At 43.6% G+C, this 26,262-nt stretch overlaps 2 protein-coding genes across 4 annotated transcripts in view; both read right to left on the bottom strand.

Annotated features, from left to right (window-relative positions):
• The window catches only part of arhgap19 (Rho GTPase activating protein 19), a 34,441-nt gene extending 13,603 nt beyond the window's left edge, over positions 1-20,838 (bottom strand). Inside the window, exons 1-8 of one of the 2 annotated variants that reach the window (XM_069900421.1) lie at positions 20,766-20,838; positions 19,883-20,136; positions 17,090-17,170; positions 11,818-12,027; positions 10,697-10,920; positions 9,437-9,523; positions 6,366-6,431; positions 4,035-4,226 (exon numbers count right to left, since the gene is read on the bottom strand). In XM_069900421.1, the coding sequence (XP_069756522.1) occupies positions 4,035-4,226; positions 6,366-6,431; positions 9,437-9,523; positions 10,697-10,920; positions 11,818-12,027; positions 17,090-17,170; positions 19,883-20,136; positions 20,766-20,821 (1,170 nt within the window). In that variant the 5' untranslated portion in view covers positions 20,822-20,838. The remainder of the gene's footprint in view (positions 1-4,034; positions 4,227-6,365; positions 6,432-9,436; positions 9,524-10,696; positions 10,921-11,817; positions 12,028-17,089; positions 17,171-19,882; positions 20,137-20,765) is intronic. The other variant, XM_069900422.1, reaches the window with a different exon arrangement.
• A 660-nt stretch (positions 20,839-21,498) lies between these two features.
• The window catches only part of LOC138744367 (STE20-like serine/threonine-protein kinase), a 105,322-nt gene continuing 100,558 nt past the window's right edge, over positions 21,499-26,262 (bottom strand). For both annotated transcript variants that reach the window (XM_069900413.1, XM_069900414.1), the window contains one exon: positions 21,499-26,220. In XM_069900413.1, the coding sequence (XP_069756514.1) occupies positions 26,074-26,220 (147 nt within the window). In that variant the 3' untranslated portion in view covers positions 21,499-26,073. The remainder of the gene's footprint in view (positions 26,221-26,262) is intronic.

Here is a 26,262-nt window from a genome sequence, read left to right as displayed (position 1 = left end):
TTTTAGCTAAAAACTCTTCTATTTTATCATCTTTCCCCTCATTCTTAGTTTGATACAATCGTTCGTAAAATTCCTTAAAGTTTTCATTAATCTCCATTGGATTATATGTAATTTGTTTGTCCTTTTTCCTTGATGCCAATACAGTTCTTTTAGCTTGTTCTGTTTTAAGTTGCCAGGCTAATATTTTGTGGGTTTTTTCTCCTAGTTCATAATACTTTCGCTTTGTTTTCATTATGTTTTTCTCCACCTTATACGTTTGTAATGTTGCATATTTTATTTTTTGTCTGCCAATTCTCTTCTTTTTGTTATATCATCCCTTGTTGCTAGTTCCTTTTCTGTACTTACTATCTCCCTTTCCAACTGTTCTATTTCCCGATTGTAGTCCTTTTCCATCTTAGTTACATAACTTATTATCTGCCCTCTAATGAAGGCTTTCATTGCACCCATAATATAAATTTGTCTTTCACTGATTTTGTACTTATTTCAAAGTACATTTTAATTTGGCGTTCAATAAACTCTCTAAATTCATGCCTTTTAAGTAGCATGGAGTTTAACCTCCATCTATATGTTCTCGGTGGGATGTCCTCCAGTTCTATTGCTAATAACAGGGGTGAATGATCAGATAGCAATCTAACTTTATATTCATTTTTCCTAACTCTCCCTTGAATATGGGCCGACAACAAAAACATATCAAGCCTTGAGTATGTTTTATGCCTACTCGAATAATATGAGTATTCCTTCTCTCTTGGGTGCTGCCTCCTCCATATATCCATGTTTCATTGCCTGCATTGATTTAAACATAAATTTAGCCACTTTATTCTTTTTGCTAGTCTTTTGTCCAGTTTTATCCAACATTGGATCCAAATTAAGGTTAAAATCCCCTCCTATCAATATATTCCCTTGTGTATCTACAATCTTCAAAAAAATATCTTGCATAAACTTTTGATCCTCTTCATTAGGTGCATATATATTGAGTAAATTCCAAAATTTTGAATATATCTGACACTTTATCATTACATACCTCCCTGCTGGATCTATTATTTCCTCCTCTATTTTGATTGGTACATTTTTATTGATTAATATAGCTACACCTCTGGCTTTTGAATTATATGATGCTGCCATTACATGCCCAACCCAGTCTCTCTTTAATTTGTTATGTTCCACTTCAGTTAGATGCGTTTCCTGCACAAATGCTATGTCTATTTTTTCTATTTTCAGTAAATTTAATAGCCTCTTCTGTTTAATTTGGTTATGTATTCCATTAATATTTATAGTCATATAATTCAACGTGGCCATCTCATATCCTGTTTACACCTCATTTCCGCTTCCTCAACACCACCATCCCCCTTTTCCCCATTTTCATCTGTTTTCCCTTTTTAAACTCAATGTATGACAACACATGTAAAACATAAAATACTTCAACAATTCCCACATCCAATATTCCCTTAGCCCCAAATGTCCCCCCACCTCTGAGTTGCCCCTTATCCCTTGCCGGGCAACCACAACTCCCCTCTCCATTTGGATTGTGAACCCGCTCGCAAACGTCAACTGATTTCACAGTGACGGTTATTCTCTCCCACCAAACCCCCCTCCCGAAAATACTTTTTATTTTACATATGTAACAAAGTTCACCCTCTTTTTTTCCCCCTTCCTTTCTTCCCTTCTCTAGTTCTTATATATACATTACTTTTACATCTTTATATATATTTTATCGCCGTTCTTCATTCTTGTTACATCTCTTTATCTCTCCTTATGTCCTGCAGGCGTTCTGCAAATTCTCGTGCTTCCTCCGGATCCAAAAACAATCTGTTTTGCTCCCCAAGGATAAATATTTTAAGCACAGCTGGATGTCTTAACATAAATTTATAACCTTTTTTTCCCATAGGATCGATTTTGCTCTATTAAACTCCTTCCTCTTCTTTAAGAGTTCAAAACTTATGTCTGGGTAAAAAAATATTTTTTGACTCTTGTATTCCAATGGTTTATTATCTTCTCTAATTTTATTCCTTGCCCGCTCCAGTATATTTTCTCTTGTTGTATATCTCAAAAATTTTACTAAAACGGATCTTGGTTTTTGATGTGTCTGTGGTTTCGGAGCTAGTATTTTGTGTGCCCTTTCTATTTCCATTCCTTCCTGCATTTCTGTCATTCCCAGGACCTTCAGGATCCATTCTTTTATAAATTCCTTCATGTCTGTGCCTTCTTCATCATCCTTCAGGCCCACTATTTTTATGTTGTTTCGCCTACTATAATTTTCCAACATATCAATTTTCTGAACTAACAACTCCTGTGACTCTAACTTTATCATTTTCTTCCAATTTTCTTCTTAAGTCATTCACTTCCATTTCTACAGCCGTTTCTCATTCTTCCACATTTTCTACTTTTTTCCCTATTTCTGTCATGACTAAACTTTGCATTTTATCTTCTGTTCTTTTCATTTTTCTTTTAATTTCACTAAATTCTAATGTTCACCATTCTTTTAATGCTCTCATTTGTTCTTGAAAAAAAAACTTTATCTATATTCTGTCCATCTATTTTACCTTCTATTTCGCTGTGCAGATCTTGGTCTTCTCATTCCTTTTCTTCTCTTCCTTGTATCTGTGTCTCTTCTGACTTTCCTGATGAGTTGCTTGTCTCACTTTGCTGGGCTTCTTCTTGATTTGCTTCTTGCTGTTGGTCCTCTTCTTCTGGGCTACTCATCTGTTGGGCCTCCTGCTGCTGCTCTCCTTTCTTGTCGCTTTCCTCTTCTTCCAGCTGAGAGCCCTGGTGTTGGGCATCCCTCAGCTGGTCGCGTTGTGTTTGCCCGCTCCTCAGCTGAGCCCCCCCGCCTGTCAGTGTTCTCCTTCTCCTTAGTATAAGCATTTTTGTTTGGCTCAGAGAGCCATTTTTGCAGTCCAGCGGTCAGGGGGTCGCGACTCTGCGGGGTGATCACCAACCTCGGAGAATGGGCTCTCTTCTCCATGACGGCTCCGTTTCTTCATGCAGGTAAGGCCTTCTCCTTTCTCTTCCGGCGTCGTTTCTTCTTTTTACCCGTTGTTTTTACTTTTTTCTTCTTGGGTGCTATTTTCTTTCTTTTCTCTACAACTTTCTTTTATTTGTTATGTTTTGTATTTCTTGAACTTTGTATTTTCTTCACTTTATTTCTTCTTTTCTGGAGAGGGCTGGTATTCCCCTACCGGCCTCTACTCCATCACGTGACTCCTCCCCTCACATGGCATAGTTAACGCCACACTGTGATAGTGCAAGTGACTGGGTTTGCATCCAGCGCTGTCTGTATGGAATTTGTACATTCTTCGCATGCCTGCATAGGTTTCCTCCCACCGTTCAAAACATATTGAAGCTTTAGGTCAAATGAGTGTAATTGGGTGGCACGGGCTTGAGCTGGAAAGGCCTGATACCGTGCTGCATGTCTGTATGTGCATCAGTCATAGAGCACAGAACAGGCCCTCTGGTCTAAATCCCCATGTAAGTTTGCATTCTGGACTGATCTCATTAGCCTCCCTATAGTCCAAATCACTCTAAACTCTTCTATAGATCAATTTAAATGCCTATTGAAGGTTGAAGACATACCTACTTCTACAGCTTCCACTGGCAGCACATTCCAGATGCCAACCACATTATCCTTCAGCTCCCTCTTCAATCCCTCCCTTCCCACCTACGCAGGGCAGCAGCATTTTATCCGTGCCCTCATGATTTTATCAACTGCTGTACTCCTCATACCCCAGCACCGGGAGCCCCCATGTTTCTGTTCATCACTCTCTAGCACCCATCTCCTCTCCCTATCCTGGTTCCCTCGACTGCTTCCACCTGGCTCTCTCCCAGCTCCAGCCTTTCCATAACTGGGGCCTGTCCATCATCCATCAGCCCACCGATCACCTACCAGCCAATGTCTCACCTCTCCCCTTTATGTGGGGTATCTTCCCACTCCACTGAATTTTGATGTAGGGTCTCGAAAATCGCCTTCCCCCAATGATGGTGCTCAACTCACAGAGTTCTTTTAGTAACTGACGCCTCTCTCTCTCTCTCTCCCCTACCTGTCTCACAAGTTTCTTCTTCTTGGCGGAGTCAGGCATATTGCTGACATGCTTGAAGAGTTCCTTCAGTGCCTCCTCCGTCCGTTGCTGCGTTTCCTCATGTTGCAAAACTGACTGTAGTCGGCTCCGCTTCGTGCCCTTCACAAAGAGTAAATCTGGACAGTCTGGAACTGGTAACAAATCCAGGTCATCCTGAACAGGGAGAGCAGAGCACAAACACAACAGATCATTCAGGAGAGGGACCAAGTCAAGTTTATTGTCATCTGATTGTACAAGTTCAACCCAATGAGACAGTGTTTTCCAGTCCTTGGTGCTAAAATATGCAGACACAGAACTAGACATAACACACATACAACAAACAATACATATGTAGGACAAGTATTATATCTGTACAAATAAATAACTAGTTTTGTGCAAATGAGAGTCTTCGATGGTTTGTGTTGGTCATTTAGCATTCTCACTGTGTGAAGAAGCAGTTGGGTGCTGGCTCTGATACTCCTGTATCTCTTCCCCAATAGGAACAGTGCATGCCCTCTTCAGACGATCCCGGTAGATCATGTCGATTGGTGGTGCGGTGGGGGTGGGTATGGTCCTGTGGATTGACCTCTGATCCATTTCTCTGCACCAACTGTACCACACTGTGATGCAGCCAGTCAGGATGCTCTCGATAGAGCTTCTGTAGAAGGTTGACATAATGGTGCCCACTTCAGTCTTCTCAGGAAGTGGAGATGTTGAGTGACATGACAGCTCACTAGTTAAGTGAACTCAAAGGAACTTGGTGCTCTCCCTTCTCTCTACTTCAGTTGTTGACATGTAGTGGAGGTTGGCGATTCCTGGTCCTCCTGAAGTCCACGATCATCTCTGTCATCTTGTCCACATTGACACTCAAATTGTTACTCTTGTATCATTTCATGAGTTTTTCCATCTCTTCTCTGTAGTTGTTGTTGCTAAAGAGGCCAATAACTGTTATATCATCTGCAAACTTAATAACACTGTTGGAGCTGGAACTGTCAATACATTTGTGGGTCAGTAGTGTGAACAGGAGTGGGCTGAGCACACAGCCCTGAAGTGCCCCAGTGTTTGGCGTGATGGTGCTCGATGTTCTGCAACGACCCGGACAGACTGTGGTCTTTCCATTAGGAAGTCCAGGATCCAGTTACAGAGGGGTGTTGAGTCCCTGCGAGGACAGCTTCTGGAGAAATTATCATATTAAACGCCAAGTTGAAGTCAACAAACAGCAGCCTGGCATATGATGTGCCGTTCCCCAGGTAAGCCAGAATGGAGTGAAGCGACAACGCAAGAATGTGGACGGCCCAGCTTATCCCTTCCTGACTGACCCAAAGGTGCTTCCTAATAGTGAAATCCGTGGAACGTACTGACTTCGGACAACAGAGGAAGGTTGCAAATGCTCGGTAGAGGGCACAGAGACTTGCATGGTTGATGCCTGGGATGGAGCTTTTTGGTTACAAGGAGAGACTGCGAGTTCTAGCACAGAGGGGGCAATGATAGAGGTATATTGAATTATTAAGGAAATAAATTTATGAAACACTATTTCCTGAGTTCTTCAAGGCAAATGTTATCTTTACTTGGAAAGCCGCTGGTTTCTTCAACAGCTCTGAGCGATCTTTCATCAGAGGGACAGCAGTGCTTCAACAGGGAAAGTCATCATTAATGCTCACATTCCACAAATAAAATCAATCCTGATCCCAACAGCTCAGGCAGCAACTACTGAAACAAACACATCTCATTTTATAGCTTCATTTGCATGATCTACTGAGAATTTCCACCATTTAGAAAGTTTCCTTGAGTTGCAGTATCCATACTAGGCAACTTTGTAAAGTCACAAATCCCACTCGGAATATCCTAACTACAGCAAAGGAGCTATTAACCACTGTCTAGTTTGACCTCAGACCAATAGGTGAAGTCACAACAGATGTTACATGGCCAGCTCCTGGTTTGCTGATGAGAATGTTAATGATGTGTTTATTGTTATACACACAAGTACAATGTACACACCCACAAAATTCTTGTTTCATACAGCTACACAGATATGTAAAACACAACAAACAACAAGTATGAATTAACAATATGCGACAAGAAAAATAAAGATAAAAAATATAAAGGTCATAAAAATTCAGTTACAGTAGCGCAGACAGATCTTTGGTGGACCTGGAGTAATTTATGGTCAGGGTAGGTAGCACAGAGGTTCAAGAACCTGATAGCTGTTGGAAAAAACTGTACTTTCAGGCTTCTGAACTCTCTGCCTGAATCTTGATTTGGGATTAATGTGATCTCTGTTCCTTTTGCACAGTAAAAGAATGATAATTTTACCTTGGAAACTGCAATTTTTGATCCTGTGAACTGCATTCTGGCAAGTTCTCGAATGTATGCTGGTGCCTGCAAAGACAGTCAGGAACGTTTGCAATGTTTACATTCCTTTGCACATAGTAGAGTTACGAGCCCAGGGGACCCCAAAACCCAGCAGCAATAGATATTCACCAAGACAAGTGGTTACTTAAAAAAAGTTGCTTTTAATTATCTTTAAACATGAAAACAGGATCAAACTTTAACTTATTACTATTAACTTAACTAATCTAACTCCCTTCTAATTCTAAGCGCAGAAAAGTTCTTTGATTCACAGTCCAACCTCACTTCTCATTCCTCCAAATTTACTAGTTGCAGGCAATTCTTATACTGTGCACAGAATTTAACATTTATGAAGTTCACCAGGCTTTGGTGCTTGAAAGGTAAATGGTTACCATTCAGGAAGGTTCTTGTTGGATTTCAGAGAGAGATTTGTTGTTCGCTGGACACTCACAACTGATTTCTTGTAACCAGCCACTTAAGTGTCTTGCCGAAGAAACTTTCCTCCTCAGGGTTCTCCAGATGATAACCTCTTTCATGTCACCACAGAGTTCCTTTTTGTTTCTTTTATTTCAAGTGAAACATTAGGCAGCCAGTCCTATCCTCTTGCATGAACCATAAGGGCTTTGACCAGGCTGAACTATGCAGTCACAACCTTTCTTCCAAATGGGGTTTTCCACAAGCTTGCCAGTTTGTCCTGTTCCAGTCCCAGCTGCTGCTGCTGACTGTAAAACTGCAGAACTGAATTCCCCCCCCCCCCTCACACAGAGAGAAAGCTTGTTTTACTCTCTCTGCTTGCAAAACCACATGACCCTCTTAGAACAGTAAGTTTACACTTCAGACAGCCTGCTGCTCCAAGAGTTCTTTCATCTGTTGCCTTTTTGTAAATAACAATCCTTTATTGAAGTCTCTTGGGTGCTCTCCAAAGTTTATACAAAGGCCCCCAGGAGCCACCCTGTCTGGCTTGAGCTGAGCTCCAGTATTTTAAATAAGATCTGTTTTAAAGTGTTTGTATGTGATCTACACTATCTCTCAAAACATATCTATATACAATTCAAACACAACATAATCTGTCACAGGAGTATTTAAACGAAAAATTCCTTTGGAAAGCAAATACCATTATTTGGCTATGTTTTAGCATTTCCTGATAAGAACCCATCCTTGTCATCCAGACCCTCTAGTGAAGTTTTATTGCTTCTTGGCATCCTACTACTCCAAAAGAGTTAAACAAAAAAAGTATGCAGACTCTGGATAATGCAATATGCAAAGATTCTGGAGAAACTGAACAGTATATGCATTATCTATTGGAAGTAAAGGGTAATCAATTTTTCAGGCCTGAGCTCTTCGTCAAGGCTGAATACTGAAAGGCCTGGATAAAGTGGATGTGGAGAGGATGTTTCCTGTGTGGGGGTGCTTGGGTCTGGTACCAGAGGGTACAGCCTTTGAATAATAAAAATCTCTTTAGAACAGATGAGTAGGAATTTCTTCACCCGGGGATGGTGAATCTATGGATATCGTTGTTGTGGACAACTATGGAGGCTAAGTCATTCGAGATATTTTAGGTGGGGGTAGATACGTTCTCATTAAGGTAGGGAATCAAGGAATACAGGGAGAAGGAAGGAAATGGAGGTTGAAGAATTGGGTTGGAGGATTGTAAATCAGCCATGATGGAATGGTGGGCAGATTTGATGGGACAGAAGGCCTGCTTCCATTTGGATGTCTTATGGTCTAAGGCAGCCATTCTCAACTGATTTTGGCCATGACCCCCTTAGGACTCTGCTCAAAGTTTATGGGCTCCCTTCCTTGTGAAGCAGTCAAGTTTAGTTGGTTTCCTTTTACTTCTCTCCTACGGACTACGTAATAAATATTTAAGATATTAGTCCTTGGCCCCCTGGGGGGTGGGGGGGTGGTGGAATGTGTATGGGCCCTGATGAGAATGGCTGGTCTAAGGAATGAGCTAAAGATAGGCAGCCACCTGAATCAAAAGGTGGAGGGAGGAGGGGAGGATAGGAGAGAAGGGAGGAGCATAGGCTTAACGTATGACTTCTTACTTGTTAGCCTGAGCTTCTCTCCCTTCCTCCATCCTCTCCTTTTTACCCCCTCCCCCACCTTATTATTCAGGCACCTCCCATAGTTTGCTCATATCTTGACCAAGGGTCCAGGCCTGAAATGTTGGTTACCTTTCAGTTCCTATCAATATTGAGTATTGAGTACAAGATTTGTGACATCATGGCATTACTGTACAAGACATTGGTAAGGCCACATTTGGAATACTGTGTGCAGTTCTGGTCACCCAGCTAAAGCAAAGATGTCATAAAGTTGGAAATGTGCTGAACAGTTTCATGAGGATGTCGCTGGGACAGGAGGGCTTGTGTATAAGGAGAAGCTGTGACTTTTTTCCCTTGAGGCATATGGGGTGACATTATAAAAGCATGATGGACTTCTAAAAGATGAATGGTGATAATCTTTTTCCAGGATAGGGGTCCAGAACTCTAGGACAAAGGTTTATGAGAGGGTAAAGACTGAATAGAGACCAGAGGGGAACCTTCACAGAGGATGATGAGTATATTGTCCAATCTGTTAGAGGAAATGGTGGAGGCAGGCACAATTACAGCATGCAAGTCAGTACATAGAGACGAAAGGGATAGAGGAATACAGGTCAAACATTGGGAAACAGGATGAGCTCACAATGGCAACGTGGTGGGGATGGGCTAGTTGGGCCGAAGGGCCATCTGTGCTATACATCTGTGCTATACATCTGTGAGACTGCTTCTTTTAATTCCCTCATTGGCCCCTGTCTGAATTACTGCTGCAGCCATGCCTCCCCACTGGGAACCCCACCTGCTTTCACCCCTCACAGGATCTGTCACTGGGCCCGTTTTGCCTAGTCCTGGTGTGAAGCAGCACCTGCTTCAGGAACCTTCAGCTTTGGAAGGAACTGCAGGTTTATTAAGCTGACAGACCCAGCTGAAGCATCATTTCAATGCCACGGTAAACTAAAGTTCGTGAAGTTTGTGCAACAAACTGCAAGTGCTTACCCGAAACAGCTTCTGTGAATGTTTGATCAAAAATGCCACTCCATGATTTAGCTTGGTGATGTTCTCTTGGAGGTCTGCAGCAACCATCTATTAGGGTCAGAGAAAGGTCAAGAGAATCAAGCGGAAAGGAGAAATAAAACTGAAGATCAGAATCAACAAATAAAATAAAAACCATTGTGGGGGGCCAAACCTTCAACTGCACGAAATACATCAGTCAGCTGAATGTTTGAGAATGTCACCAAACCAGAACGAAAGTTGAACATGAAAATCTGCAGACGTATGATTGTAGTCTGCACAAAAAAATGCTGGAGAAAAATCAGCAAACCATGTAGCGTTCTTGCAAAGATAGATGTTTAAAGCCTGAGCCCTTCATTAAGTTATGAGCACACAAAGCAAGTCGGTGCCTGAATAAAAAGGTGGGGGCAGGGGCTGGGAGAGGAGCACAGATTTACAGGCAAAAGGTATTGGTGGGAGGGCACAAGAGAAAAAATACTGAGAAGTGATGGGGAGAGGAAGGGGGTGGAGAGCTGGAGGAAGGAAGGAAGACAGAGGGGCCTAAGAGAAACCAGAAAGACGATGTTAATGCCATCCAGTTGGAGAGTGCTCAGAATATCAGGTATTATTCCTCCAATTTGCAGGTGCCATCGATTTGGCAGTGCACAAGGCCATGGACATACAAGTTGGTGTGGGAGTGGGGTGCAGAATTGAAGTGGTTGGCCACTGGGAGATCCGCTCTCTTGTAGCAGACGGAACAAAGATGTTCAATAAAGCGCTCTCCCAGTCTGTGTCCAGTCTCTCTGATGTTGAGGAGACCACAACGGGAGCATGATCCCTGTAGATTCACAAATGAAGTGTTGCTTCAATTGGAAGAACTGCTTGGCGCCCCGAATGTAGAGAGGGAGGAGGTGTGGGCGCGAGTGTAGCATTTCCTGGAGTCACAGGGGTAGGTAGGAGGTGATTAGTGGAAAGGTAGGAGTAGATGGAACGGCCCCTAGGGAAGCCAGATGTAGGTTATGTATCTTTTACCTTGCTACGTAAGGAACGCTGTGTGATATGCTGAATTTCTCCAGAGGTTTTGTGAAAAGCACAAAAAGAACACCTCTTTGGGAGAAGCAGCAGTTTTGGAATCAAACCTTAGAGGTTACCTGAAAACTTTTTGATGTGTCATCAAGAAACGTGGGTGGGGGGAAATGTCAGGCGTTCTGCGTAGGGAGGTGCATATAACGAAGAACGAAACACGAGCACGTCGCCACCACTTACATTCCTTGGCCAGAGAATATGTGGGGTAAACATCAGTGCCAAGTTCAAGGCGGACATCTTGTTCTTGTCCTGCTGCTTGGCAGTATGGTACAGCAGGTCCAAGAGCAACTTCAACAAGTTCCGGCTGACCGAGGGCAGCAAGAGGAAGAGCAGTTGGAGGGCTTCAATCTGACGCTCCTTGTCAGGGACAGCCTTTTTCACCCTTGAATCAAATACCATCAGACCTATGGAGAGGAGAACCAGAGACCCCAGTAACTGGATGGTAGAAACAAATCAACTAACTCCAGTCTCAAAGCAAGAGCCTGTAACCAGAGCCTCACTGCCAGGATACAGCCTGAGAGCCACCTGTAACCAGAGTCTCCACTGCCAGGATACAGCCCAGAGATGCCTGTAACCTGAGTTGCCAGCAGGATATAGATCTGCACTGCCTGTAAATAGAGCATCTGCCAGGAAACAGCCCAACATCGCCTGTAACTGGAACTACTTCCAGCAGACAGCTCTGCACTGCCTGTAACTGCATGAACATCAATTTAGATAAAAACTGTTCATTTCTCATTTTATAAACTTCCTCATTCGGACCCTGACTGGAGATGGTCTGTTGTGTTTGAATGCTCAGTCACTTCCTGCTAAATACTGGGCCTGTTATTACAGAATCCTGTACCATCAGCTTGCCCCTCCATTCCCCCACTATTTATCTACAGCCCTGGTATTCAATTCACAAGGGTACAAGTTTGATTAAATGCGACCTCCCAGTAACCACTCCACACACATCCTGTCCGTGGAACTGTACCTCCCAGTACCCACTCCACACACACCCTCTTCCTGGGACTGTAGCTCCCAGTAACCACTCCACACACACTCTCTCCCTGGGAGTGTAACCACTCCACACACGTCCCTGGGAATGTACCTCCCATTAACCACTCCACACACACCCGGTCCCTGGGTCTGTACCCCCATGTAACCACTCCTCACACACCCTGTCCTTGGGACTGTGCCCCATAGCACCCACTCCACACACATTGTATATGTACCCCCCCCCCAGTTAACCACTTTACACACAATGTCCCTGTATCCCCTCCCCCAGTAACCACTTCACACGCATCCTGCCACTGGGACTGTACCTGCTATTTTAAGATGAGCATTATAATGCCTATGGCTGAGAAGTGGTTCTGGAAGTTCCCCAAGAAACATTTTCAGCAGAGTGGCTGCGTCATTTGGATGAAATTCTCCAGAATCCAGATCTAGGTCCATGCCACCATTTAAAGCTTCCCTCAGGGACTGTTGTCGTATCATGTTTCCTGGTACACGGAACAGGCCCTCGACATGGAGATCTGTGGACAGAAAAGGGAAATATCAATGGAACAAAAGGTCATGGTTGAAAGGAAGAATTTACTTCCAATGCTATAAGAATCACAGGTGACTTCATTGTTAAGGGAAACCTTAGAGATGACAGCACAGGAACAGGCCCTTTAGTCCTTGTGTCTGTGCTGAACATGTGTTCAAATTTAACAAAAACTGCTGCTTTGGAGTGTTGTTACTCCTCAACACCAGGACAGAGAAAAATTGTTACTCCTCAATACCGGGACAGTAGAATATTGTTACTCCATGACACCAGGACAGTGCAATATTGTTATTGCACAACTTCAGGACAGTGCAATATTGTTACTCCTCAATGCCAGGACAGTTCAATATTGTTACTCCCTAACACCTGGACAGTGCAATATCATTACTCCACAACACCAGGTCAGTGCAATATTGTTACTCCCCAATACCAGCATAGTGCAATATTGTTACTCCTCGACACCAGGATAGTGCAACATTGTTACAACACAACACCAGGACAGTGCAATATTGTTACTCCCCAATACCAGCATAGTGCAATATTGTTACTCCTCGACACCAGGACAGTGCAATATCATTACTCCACATCACTAGGACAGTGCAATATTGTTAGTCCACAACACCAGGGCAGTGCAATATTGTTACTTGTCAACAACAGGACAGTGTATTATTTGTACTCCACAATACCAGGGCAGTGCAATATTGTCACTCCTGAACACCAGGAAAGTGCAATATTGTTACTCCTCAATACCAGGACATTGCATTATCATTACTCTAAAGGGCAAAGGCAGTACAATATTGTTACTCCACAACTCCATGAAATTGCAGTATTGTTACTCTTAAACACCAGGACAGTGCAATATTGTTATTCCTCAACTCCAGGACATTGCAATATAATTACTCCACAACATCAGCACAGTGCAATAGTATTACTCAACACAAGGACAGTGCTATATTGTTACTCCACAACACCAAGACAGTGCAATATTGTTACTCCTCAACACCAGGGCAGTGCAATATTGTTACTCCACAATGCCTGGACATTCCCCTTCATATTTGCTGAAGATACCCACATGAGGCACTGCTTCAAGAAGGCAGTCTGCATCCTAAAAGACCCCCATCACCCTGGTCACAACCTCTTCTCATTGCTACCTTCGGGCAGAAGGTACAGAAGCCTGAAAAACTGGCATCTCCAGGTTCAAGAACTGATTTTTAAAAATGTTCTTTTTTAAAAATATTTTATTTAAAATTTTTGTCTATACATGGAGTCAATTACAAAATAGTAAAGATACAAATAGAAAAAATATAAATATAAATCTTCCTTCAAACCCCTCCCACTGTAGAAATCCCAAAAAGAAAAAAAGAAATAAAAGATGAGAACAGAAAAGAAAGAAAAGCAAGGAAAGCAGAAAGGATTGCCAAGAAAGTGCCACTTACCACATGGATCTCCAATATATATTTTATTTAATTTTTGGAGAAGGTTAACTAAGTCTCTAGGATTAGAAAAACATCTACAAATTTATTCCTGAAATTTGTAAAGACGGGCCCTAAATTTGCAAAATATATCACATTTATTTCTTGTAATCTTCTCAAGGGGAACTCAACTATGCATCTTGGCATTCCACCATGCCATACCTAAAGGTGAATGAGATTTCCAACTAACTGATATACATTTATGCTATTTTGAAAAATTCTAATTGGTGTTTAGATCATTTCAATTTAGTCTTGTCCTTACGATATTCCCCAATAAAAATAATTCTGGATTTTGTGGAAACCTAATTCCTGTAACTGATTCTAAAAAAAATCCCTAAATCTATCCAAAAAAAGTCTCATCTTGGGATATGACCAGGCTGAATGTTAAAAATAATCCCACCTCTTCACTACATCTAAAACATTGATCTGATAAATCTGACTTCAACCTATTTAATTTCTGCAGCGTGAGATACAATTAATGTAAAAAAAAATGTATTGAAGCAACCTGTACCTTACACTTATTATGTTTGTCATACATCCTCACAAAGATCAGACCAGTTTTGTTCATCAATTCTAACATTTAAATCTGATTCCCATCTCTGTCTAGACTTATGAACCTCCAACTTCAAAGATTCCATTTGGAATAGAAAATACATGGCAGAAGTAAATTTCTTTATATTTTACTTTTGGATCAAAGTCTCCACATCACTACCCTTTGGTAATAACATTGTTGGGCCTAGTTTATCTCTTAAGTGAAAATAGCAGAAGAGTATATTATTAAGTATTCCATACTTATTTTTAATCGATCAATTGACATCAAATATTCTCCTTCATAACCATCTTCAATATGTCGAATCCCCTTACAAGACCACAGATATCTAAAAATTGATGACCCTATGTAAAAGGGATGTCTATTTTGAATCAAAGGCATTTTAGGTGATAACCCCCTCCCCAACCCATTCTAATATCAACACTGATCTTATTCCAAATATTAATCATGCATTTTAACAAGAGGATCTTCTTTCTCAATGGATATTAATTTCACTTCCCATTTATAAATGAGGTCCTCTGCTATTCTCTCTCCTATATTCACTAATCCTATTCTTACCCATGCAGATTTCTCTCCTTCAAAAAAAGGAAGCAAGAAATAGCATTTGTGCCACTTGATAATTTTTTTAAAATTGTTAAGTTGTAATCCTGCTAATTCATATTTCCATGTTAATTTTTCTATGGAGACCCTACACATCTTTCCCTTCCAAAGAAATTATCTTACATATTTATTTAATTCTTGAAATAATTTCTGAGGTATTGATATAAGTAATGTTTGAAAAAGATATTGTACTATTGGGAATATATTCATCTTAACACAATTAACTCTACACACTAATGTTAATGGCAAAGCTATCCACCAATTCAAATCTTCTTCAATTTTAAATTTTCAACAGCTAACTTGAACCTCTCTGAAATACTCTAACCATAAACTACTTTGAGACCTCAAAAACACCCGTCTGCACTATCAAATGATTTATTGTACCCTTTTTAAATGATCAAACTTTGCGAACCCCTCACAAAGCCATGTTGCCTGTCCCTAATCTGACCATAACTTTCCAATGTGCATCAATTTTCTCCCCAAGTATCCTTTCCAACAGTTTCCCTTCCACTGATTTGAGGTACACTATCATTCTTACCCTTTTGAACAAAGGTTCAACATCAATCACTCACCAGTATTTGGGCTCCTCCTGTCACTAGTGAGGATGCAAAGATCGTTGTCAAGGCCCCAGCATTCTCTTCACTTGGCTCTTTCAATAACCTGGGATTTATCCCATCAGGTCCAGGGGTCCCATCCACCTCAGTGCTCTTCAAAAGCACCTCTTTCTTGAACTCAGAATGCCCCAAACAAGCATTTTCCACATGACGCTCCCTATCACTACCCACGTCCTTCTCCTTGGGAAACACAGATGCAATGTACTCAATGAGTACCTCATCTACTTCCTCCAACTCCAACTATAAATTTCCTATGTTGTCCTTTAGTGGGCCCATCCTCTTTTTATTCAAGTATAAAATGCCTGTGATTTTCTTTAAACCTCCTCACCAATGATACATCATGGAATGTATTCATGTTTGATGGTGACCTTCCTAAAGCCCTGCATGAGCTCTTTCCTCCAAGCTTTATACATCTCCAAGGACCTGTCTGACAGTAGCATCTGGATCCTTACATATGCCTCCTTTTACTTCCTTAACAAAGTTCATGACCTATCATCCCAGCTTTTCTCACATTGCCATCCCAATCCTTTGCATTGGAACATGTCACTCTTGGATTAAAATTGGTCCTTAAACAACTACTACACATCTGTGTGGGCTTGCCCAATAACAGCTGCTCCCAATTAACTCCCCCTAGCTCCTGCTTAATCAGCATTTTCCCTGCCCCAATTTAGCATGAGTCTGCAAGGCCCAAGCTCATTCTTGTCTACAGTGATCTCGAAAATTAAGGAAGGGTGATAACTGTTCCCAAATTGCTTCCCCTATGAAATGCTTGGTTATTGACAGCTGACAGATTTGGGCAAGAAGGACCAGGAGGAAACTTTTTACAATTACAATAAAAGAACCATCTTCAGGAAAGCCAAATGAATGCAAATAGAAAAGTAGAAAAGTCTGCAGACACTGAGGTTGAAGTCTAAACATAATGCTGGAGAAACTCAGCAGGAAAAACAGCATACTTTATATAGCACAGATAAAGATACAGAGCTAACGTTTCAGCCCTTCATCAAGGGATGATAAAAATGGCAGCAAGCGTTGGGACAAAATGGTAGGTGGAAGGGACAGGGGGAGGAGCACAGTTCCACAGGCAGGAGGTAATAGGTGGATAAGGGAGGGAGAGCATACCAGCAAGCAGGGGAGGAGGGGTGACTCTGTGAATGGAGAGGGAAGGGATGGAAAGCTGGAGAAAGACAAAGAGAAAAGGGAGGGAGGGAGAATGGAGAATAGGCTAGCAGAAATTGTTAGTGCCATCCGGTTAGAGAGTGCCCAAATGGAAAATTAAGTGTTGTTCCTCCACTTTACAGCTGATCTTGGTGGGATAATACATGAGGCCATGGACAGACATGTGAGCATGGGAGTGGGATGTGGAATTGAAGTAGTTGGTCACTTATGTGGCCAGAGCAAAGGTGCTCAGCGAAGCAATTTCCCAGTCTGCACTTGGTCTCTCCAATGTAGAAAAGGCCACAAAGGGAGCACTGGATGCAGTAGAAGACTCCTGCAGATACACAAGTGAAGTTTGCTTCATTGGAAAGGTCTGTTTGGGGAGAAGATACACTTTGATGTTGTGTTGTCAAATGAGCAAAGCTGTCAGTTTGATTAAAGGCAGCTGGAGAAGTGGGTGAGAGCTGGGGAATAGACAGGAGCAGAATAGGACAAACATCACCACAGGAAGATGCCAAGAAATAGAGCTCAGCACCAGACAACCACAAGTCAAAGAGAAAGTTAATGCTGAGGCAGAAGTGGAAAGTGGACAAGAGAAATAGTGAGCAAAGGACAGGGGCAGACATTTTAATTACTGTGAACCATTGTGATTACACTTACTTTTGTAAAGATATTCAATGAGCTGATAAATCTGGGCAATTCCTTCTTCGGTCAGTGGTGCTCCAAATATAACGCCCCTTTCTGAAAATTGAAATTCAGTTTACTGAAGCACTGTGTGGTAATCAAACACGGGCAGCACCAACCCCAACAAGTCTTGTTCTACCTGTCCCTCATTCATCACCCCCAAACGCTGAACTCTGCTTGGTGAGACAAGAGTAAAACACAAGTCTGCAGACACCATGATTGAAGTAAAAACATAATGCAGGAGAAACTCAGCAGGTCAAACAGTGAACTTTATATTGCAAAGATAAGGATAAATAACCAACATTTCAGGCTTGAGCAAAATGTCGGCAGGCGCCTGAATAGTACAGGGGGGGGAGCACAGGCCTATAGGCAGGAGGTAATAGGTGGATACCAGAAACCGGAGAAGTCAATATTAATGTCATCTGGCTGGAGAACCATGGAATGTATTCACATTTGATGCTGACCTTTCATTTGAGCCTACTTGGAAAAAAATGTCTCCCAAATGTTATAATGAGTATCCTGATGTACAAGGAATCAGTGAGGAGACAATCATGCAGACAGACAGTTTGGGGTCAGGTTCATTGGATCTGATGAACTTATTTCAACGGTAATTGGCTAATAATTAAACCACAGCCTTGCTTTCTAGTAATGAGGAATAAAACACGAAAGCCTGCAGACATCCCTCCTCCCCGTTTGCTGCTGTGCACTCCTTTATCCACCTATTACCTCCTGCCTGTGGGACTGTGGTCCTCTTCCTGGCTCTCTCCCCTACCATTTTGCTCATCTGATAGAATGCACAAGCCTGAAACATTGGTTATATATCTTTACATATCTTGTTGAAGGGCTCAAGACCGAAACATTGGTTATGTATCTTTATCTTTGCTATATGAAGTACACTGTTCAATCTTCTAAGTTTTTCCAGCATTGTGCTTTTACTTGGTGAGACAGTACCTAGGTTTGGAACCAGAGGTATAACATGTGGTCCACAGCTTGCGGCAGAGGTTGCAGACAGCATCACAACCAGTATACAAATGCACCTGGCCTTGGCCGCACTCCCTGCTTACAGTGTGGGCAGACACCACTGCCGGACACTGTCTGTCTAAATGTTTTACAAGGATCCGCAAGGTCAGCATTTATTGTCTAACCCCGAGGTGGTGGGGAAAAACCGCTGCAACACCACCGAGGGACCCAATAATGATGGAACAGGAATACTTTTGCAACTTGCACTGATGCAGGGAGGTAGCTTGGTGACAAAAGAAGAGTGATTCATTTCTCCGGTTCCTTCTTAAATACTTTGTGTCACTCCTGCTGCCCCCACCTTCCTGGTCATAAGGAGGGGTGATTACTATTCCCAAATTGCTCCATCTCCGAAATGCTTAGTTATTTGATAGCTGAGTAAAGACAGATCTGGGGCAAGGACCAAGCCTAGCCATATCCATCTCATCCCTCTAACATTTGAGGTTGATTCTGCTTTTCTCACTCACTAACTACAGACTCAAAGTTTTTGCCCCATTGTACCATTTTTGCTTTGCTTACTGCAGATAACTGCTGAGAGTAAAAATACTGGGGACACTCAGAAGGTCAAGCAGCAAGTCTTTTCACAGATGGTTTGGGGGGGGGGAGGGGGAAGAAAAGTGTTTAGTGATGGAATCCTGTTTAAGATAGAAGAAACTACACTGAAAATGCAGGGTGGTGTGTGGAAAGCAAGGATCGGGGAAACTATCATTGATGGGGGTGCAGTAAACCAGTATCGTGCTTGGAGGTTCTGTCAACAGTGGTGGAGAGAACGGCAGTTTTACCAAAATATGTCAGACATCAATCTGGAAAGTGTGGTGAATTAGATAGATGCAACAGACACTGGGAGAGTTTTAAAGACAGGATGGGAGTGGGAGTAGTTGAGACTGTGTGAAAGTCTGTGGGCTTGTACAGGATGTCTGTGGTAACCCAACCCCTGACTTGGAAACAGAGACCCTTATAAAGGAGTGAGAGGTGGGCCACATGAAAGCGCACACAGTCTTGTCCTCACCCAGTCTCAGCTGCACTGGATCAGGCCAATATGCTGCAGAGTACTGCCATTCAGTCTGCTTCTTGTTTAGGCAAAAACTAATTCCCTTCAATCAATTCCCTCTACACAGACAGCCCTATTAGGGCAAGTTTCTCACCCTCCACCCACTGCTCCTCATAACTTTGTACATCTCAATCAGATCGCTCCTCAGCCATTTCCACTCCATCCCAGGCAATATCCTCTCTGCATTCTCTCCGATTCAATCACATCCTTCTTGAGGTGTGCATCCAGAATTGTAAAATCTACTCCACTTGTGGCCTAACCAAACTTTAAGTTCCATTACCTCTCTGTTTTCATAATCTAAGCTGTAGCTGAAGAAAACAAGTACCTTGTAACAGTACACCAAAGTACTGGGGAAACTCTGCAAGTCACGTAGCAGTCACAGATAGTGAAAGGCAGTCACCCGTCCAGGCCTAAGACCTTCTTCACCTTGTACGCTTTCATGACCATAGGCGAATCATGCATCAAGGGTCGGCAATGAGTGGTGTTAATGCAATTTGTAAAACTGAAAATGCAAAGGAACAGACCCTTTGGCCCATCATATCTGTGCCAACCATAATGCCAATTTAACCAAGGTTAATATCCTTTCAAAAACAAAACTCATTGTCAAAATGCAGACTGCAGGTGGGATTTAGCCTTTGATGCAAGTGCTGAGCGAACAACGAACAATCTGTTAGACGTTCAATCAAAGAGGTGTTACTGACCTTTCCTCCTCAAGAAGTTGAAGGAACGGAAGAAACTGGTATTGCTCGGTAACTTGGGCTCCTCATCACCGATAAGCTGTGCAAACTCTGTGCCAGGCAGGTCAATGAGACGGGTCAGGTTGCTTACAATTAGCTCAAGGAAGACATCCGGCTTCTCAAAACGAAGTTTTTCCACAAAGAAGTCTGGGTCAAAGATGATGGGCTTACTGTGAGGTGATGGCTCTGTGCTGATCACAATATTACAGGTGGTGTTGCTGCCACAAAGATGTGAATTGATTTTATTTCTGCAGACACGGTGATTAAAATAAACCAAGCAAAAACCAAACTAGCAACCTCAGCAGAAGTGAGAGCTACGTTCGTTTGCAGCTGAGGGGTGAGTAGTGTTGTTGGGAGAATGTGACAAGGCTCCCAGGCTTGGGCTACTACTCACCCCAAACCCATCCCAGGCCAGCCCCTATATCACCCCACCTTGCCCATCCCCCTCTCCATCTCCTCCCTCATCTGCTCCCCTCAGTCCAACCTTCCTATGCCCACCCATTTCTCTCCTCATATCACCCCTAACCTGTTGAGCCCTTCTCCAGCTCAGATTCACTCCACCTATCATCTGTCCCTCACATTTTCTCCTCCCCTACCCACAGTACTTAACCCTTCCCCACCCTCTCCCCAACCCATTCCCACTGCCCCCTCCATCCCTCACCCCACTCCCCTCCTTCCTACTGTCCCGACTATCCCTATCTTCCCACCCAACTCCTGCTCCCTCACCTCCCCACTTCCCGGAATCTATTTCAGAGGTACTGGGTGGATGTGGAGCAAGGCCTGGGGCAATCCTGGCTGCCGTATCGGGTCGCCACCCATGCCTTCCCTTCCCCAGCCCATCTCTCACCCTGCGCCCTCCATCTTCCACCCGCCGAGCTGCCGTTGAGCTCTCTGCACTTCCATTGGTGCATTTGAATTCCGCACCGTGACGTAGTGAAAATATTGTGTATGCGCACGCAACCACCACCGCTGCGCGTCGGACAGTCTGCGCATGCGTGCAGCAGGAATGGCTGGGAGTTCTGTTGTGGCGTGCTGCACAACCCGCCCTTAAACCCATTTCCACACCCCATTTGTCTGCATTAGTCCTCTATCTGGTTAATTCAGGTGCACGTCTAGAAGCCCCTTAAACGTGCTATGATGCATGTATCCCCACTTTCTGGCAGTGAATTCCAGATCTTCACCACCCTGTCACTAGTCACCCCTCTCCCCTGATATCTATGTTCCATCTCAAATCCTTAAAATGGGAAAACAATTTGGATTTATCCATTTAGGCTATAGCTTTTATAATCTTGCATGTTTCTACCGGTCACTCCCTCAACTCTTCTGCACTCCAGGGAAAACATGCCCTGTACGTCCGATCTCCCCCACTAACCAATGCCCTCCAATCCAGCCAATGTCCTGGTAAATCTCCTCTACTTCAGCACCACCATCATAACCTCCCTATATGGGAAGGATACAAACTACACATGGAACAAGAAACTTGGTCTAATCAGCATTGTGTACCTCAACTCTGCCATAGTCTATGAAGGGAGAGTGTGGTGGAGGTTCAGCTGTAGAAATAAATCCACGAAGGGAATCAGTCATTTGCAAGAATTGTTTTATTTACATTTGTAAGTACTTCCACACAAAGTGTCATCATCACCTTATGCAGAACATCATATCCACATAAATAAGTTTTCTTCATGTTTAACAAAGGAAGCCCCTAGATATTAAAACATTTTCATATATATCAAGCTGTAGCAAAGCCTTCATGTGTTTATAGTTACAATCAGAAATGTAGACACTAGTTGACAGTATAAGTACCATCCTGAAACTTCAAGAGGCGCAATATGTGATTGACCAATTATCTTACTGTATGGTTTTGTTGGAGAGTTAATTGATGATAAATTTTAATTCAGTTATGTACTGCAGGATCAAGAGTGACATAGATCCTGAACAGCCAGGAGTCTAGAAGCAATTCATAATTCTGTATCAATATTTCACTGGTGACCTTGAGATTATTTTGTGACAAAACACCCATTTTAACTTGTAAACGGTAAATGCGGTGTTCAGATTTGAGCTAATTTAAAACATTACAAAAACACACTCCCATCCCACTTTTGTTAGGACAATAAAATCCATTCCATATTTGCAGAATTCTATTCAGCATTGGCCAAAAATGTTACACAGTATTTGGCATTAATCATTGGGGAAAACTTCATACTTCCACAGAAAAAGACAGCTGTAATTTTTTAATTTCTTGCATTTGGGAGGATGGGGTGCAGAAGGTAAACACTTCAAATACACCCAGCAAGAAACACATATATTAGGGAGAGATAGAAAGGTCCTCTGGGTTGTACTATTAAACAGGACAAGGAGAGAAAACATATATTGGATAAACCTTAAAGCAGCCTGGATCAGAAGTGAAAGCTTTAAAAGCCTATTGTGAAATAGGTTCTGTTGTGCCCAGGCAAGATGTCCTCTGCCACCAACAGATGGCTTATGTGATCACCTGTACAATACTGATACACACCAAATGAACATGTCCCAATGGAGATCTAATCTTATCAGTTTCACACTCCCACTTAGCAGGAGGCCACATCACTCCAGGAGAAGGGGGGGGGGGGGGGAGGAGGAGGGGAGAGTACAGCTCTAGCCCCGAACCACATGGATAAATACTTACTGTAGAATAAAATTTAATTGATTAAAGTAACCTTGGATATATAGTGTGTGACAGAAAATGGGCAACACCTGTAGTGAATTCCTCGAACATTGTGTTCTTCCACAGACTGAGGTGTGAAGGGTCTGGGGTGAAATGCACAGTGAGGTGAAGGTCATTTGGAAACCATAGGACTGGGTGAAGAGGGAATTGTCAGTCATATTAAAGCATATCAACTCCATGGGAAATTAATATGAGGGTGTGTCAGACTCAGTTAGCTGCTGAAGCTCAGCCTCCTCTGTGCTGCAAACAGGGAAAACCTGTAAACATTTCCTGAGCACATCGTAACCAGACCAGAACATTAGACTGGCAGTTCAGAAATGAAGGTTCTGCATTGATACAGCAATTTATCAGATCATCTCAGTCATCTTTCAAAGCATGTCAGATTTATTCATTCACTATGCTGTTATGGTTATATCGCTGGCATCAAACAGATTGATGGCTTAATGTAGCAATGGTTATTCAGCTGAATGAAAGGACAGTGTAGTAATGTAATGATGATTGGCACCTTATCCAACACCGTAATCCTCCCCTCCCCACTCCCACCATAATCATCCACTCTCTCACCACCAGCACATTGCCTCTGTAGTGTGCACCATGCATCCCCACTCACCCCAACCGCAGTGCATTTCCTTCCTCACCACCTGCAATTGCCTCTGTAGTGTACACCATGCATCCCCACTCACCCCAACCGCAGTGCATTTCCTTCCTCACCACCAGCGCATTGCCTCTGTAGTGTGCACCATGCATCCTCACTCACCCCAACCGCAGTGCATTTCCTTCCTCACCACCAGCAATTGCCTCTGTAGTGTACATCATGCATCCCCACTCACCCCAACCGCAGTGCATTTCCTTCTTCACCACGAGCACATTGCCTCTGTAGTGTACACCATGCATCCTCACTCACCCCAACTGCAGTGCATTTCCTTCCTCACCACCAGTGCATTGCCTCTGTAGTGTGCACCGTGCATCCCCTCACTCACCCCAACTGCAGTGCATTTCCTTCCTCAACACCAGCACATTGCCTCTGTAGTGTACACCATGCATCCCCTCACTCACCCCAACCGCAGTGCATTTCCTTCCTCAACACCAGTGCAGTGCCTCTGTAGTGCGCATTGTGCATCCCCTCCCTCACCACCAGTGCAGTGCCTCCATAGTGTGGATTGTGCATCCCCTCACTCACATCAGTGTAGTGTGCCTGTAGTATGCACCATGCATTCCCTCACTCACCACCAGCACTTCAACCACGTCTCAAAGCCAAGACTTCCACACGAAAAGAACCAAGGCAGCAGGTGCAGGGAACACTGTTACTGGAGCTTCTTCAATGTTTTATCTGAAGGCTAAACCTCCCTTCTCAAAGGCAGTGGATACTTCATCACCAGGAGTTGAAGGACAATGAAAGCCACCCTGGCCAGCCATGTCTAGATCCCATGAATTCATTAATTAATTAAAATCTCCAGTTTAATGGAGGGTTGGTGATTTAGTTAGTTGCAGAGATGGTTTCATAATGAAATGTAGGTAATTTAAATACATGCAGTAGAGCTGGAACCCTGACCTTGCTTCAAGAGCACTGTCGGGAGGTCACAGTCACATTTGATTGATGTGGCAAAGTTGCTTCCCATGGTTGGTGAGTCTAGGATAAAGGAGTACACCTTCAAGATTGAAGGGCGCCCATTAAAACAGGGGTGTGGAGGAATTTCTTCAGCTAGATAGTGGTGAACCTCTGGAATTTGCTACCACAGGCGTCTTTGGAGGACAAGTCGTCATGTGTATTAAAGGAAGAGATTGACAGCTATCTGAATAGTCAGGGTATCAAAGGTTATGGGGAGATGGCAGGGGAATGAGGCTGAGTGGGAGAATGGATCAGCTCATGATGGAATAGAGGGGCAGACTCAATGGGCTGATCAGCCTACTTCACAATCACATGACTCCTGGAACAACTTCCCCAACGACAAGCACCCTACCTTATGCCCGATGCCAGGCATCTCAACACCTTGTTCCAATCTATCCTGTGCTCCTTGCCAAGGATCCCTCTGGGTGCCCCACCCTACTCTGTGCCCTATGCCATGGGCCTCACACCTTGCCCTCACCCTGCCCCATGCCAGGGACCCCACACCTTGTCCCAATCTATCCCATGCCGTGTCAAGGATCTTACTCTGTACCCCACCCTTCCGCATGCCAGGGACCCCACACTTTTCCCCCACCCAATCCCCTGCTCTGTGCTCCATACTCTGACTCCTTGCCTATTGCCTCCCAGGAAGCCCAACATAATAAAATTTTAAATTTAGAAGTACACCACAGTAACAGGCCCTTTTGGCTCATGAAGCCATGCCACCCAATTTATACCCAATTAATTACCACCCCCAGTAAGAGTGGGAGGAAACCAGAGCCTCCAGAGAAAACCCATGTGGACATGGGGAGAACATATAAACTCCTTACAGACAGCATGGGATTTGAACCCTGGACTCGTGCAGTGTAACAGCATTGCACTAACCACTACACTAACTGTGCCGAGCTTCACGGAGTGAGCTCTGTTTGGACAGTAAGTGGTATGGTCTGAGGGTGGGCAGATTATGTGTGTCAGGGAGCAGGAATGTCATCAGGAACCACATCCTGTTTCACAAAGAGACAGGAATGCATCAGAGAGCAAGTAGCAGATAAAGCCAGTGACAGTGCTGAAGTGCCCCCAAATGGAACCACTACCCACCCACACACACCCACACACCCACCCACCCACACACGCAACCTGTAAGCACTCACATACCAGCCTGGAGAACCCACCCATAGCAGGAAGTAAGGATCTCCCAGCACATTGGAGTCACAGGTAGGGGTCCGGACAAGGGTCCTCATCACTGCGAATTAAACTTTGTGAGGAAATGACTGTAGTAAATATAATCACGAACAAGGAACTTGGAATGGCCTCAGTTCAGTGACTTTACTGAGAATGATGTTGAAGTTTTGCACACTAACTGAATCCCAACACTGATCATGAATAGAAGCTCCAGACATGTCCTGGAAACCCTGCAAGATCCCCTCCTGGTTTCCCATGGAAGGAAAATCATACCATGGGCCCCTCTGTCCCCTTTCTGCAGCATGGCTGTGGAGATCCAGTGCAGGGAGAAGACCCCTCCCTGTGGGCCTCCCCCCCAACCCCCATTGATGCTCCGTGCAGGCCAGCTGCCCACTCCATGTGGTTACAGAAGATTGCGATGGTGTCAGCAGTGTGATACAGCCACACCATCCCCAGGCTTGTTGATCGTCACATAATTCATCAAAAACCCTCCCAACACGAGCAGTCCCATACGGTTAGAAAGATTTCAATTCAGTCACATGCTGATTGTCTTCAGACTCAAGGGTGGGGATGAGGAGGCCAAAGTCCTCACTGTAGGTTACTGAATCAGTATGACTACACCTATCTGTTACACCGGAAGAGAATGATTACCGGCAAACTCCGGGCTTAGGATCCCGTGGAGTGCAGGCTCGGGACGGGATAGAACTTGGAAATTCGGCTCTGTGCTGAGGGGTTGAGGCACTCTGACTCTCCACTCATCCGGAAAAAGACTTCTTGCTCCTGCAGCTTGCGAGCAAATTCTTCCTCTAGAGCCTGAAATACATTTGTGAGAAAAGATTAGCAGTGAAGGAGGCC

The sequence above is a fragment of the Narcine bancroftii genome, chromosome 10 (assembly GCF_036971445.1).
Source record: "Narcine bancroftii isolate sNarBan1 chromosome 10, sNarBan1.hap1, whole genome shotgun sequence".
Taxonomy (NCBI): Eukaryota; Metazoa; Chordata; class Chondrichthyes; order Torpediniformes; family Narcinidae; genus Narcine; species Narcine bancroftii.
This window is presented reverse-complemented; position numbering and strand designations above follow the sequence as displayed.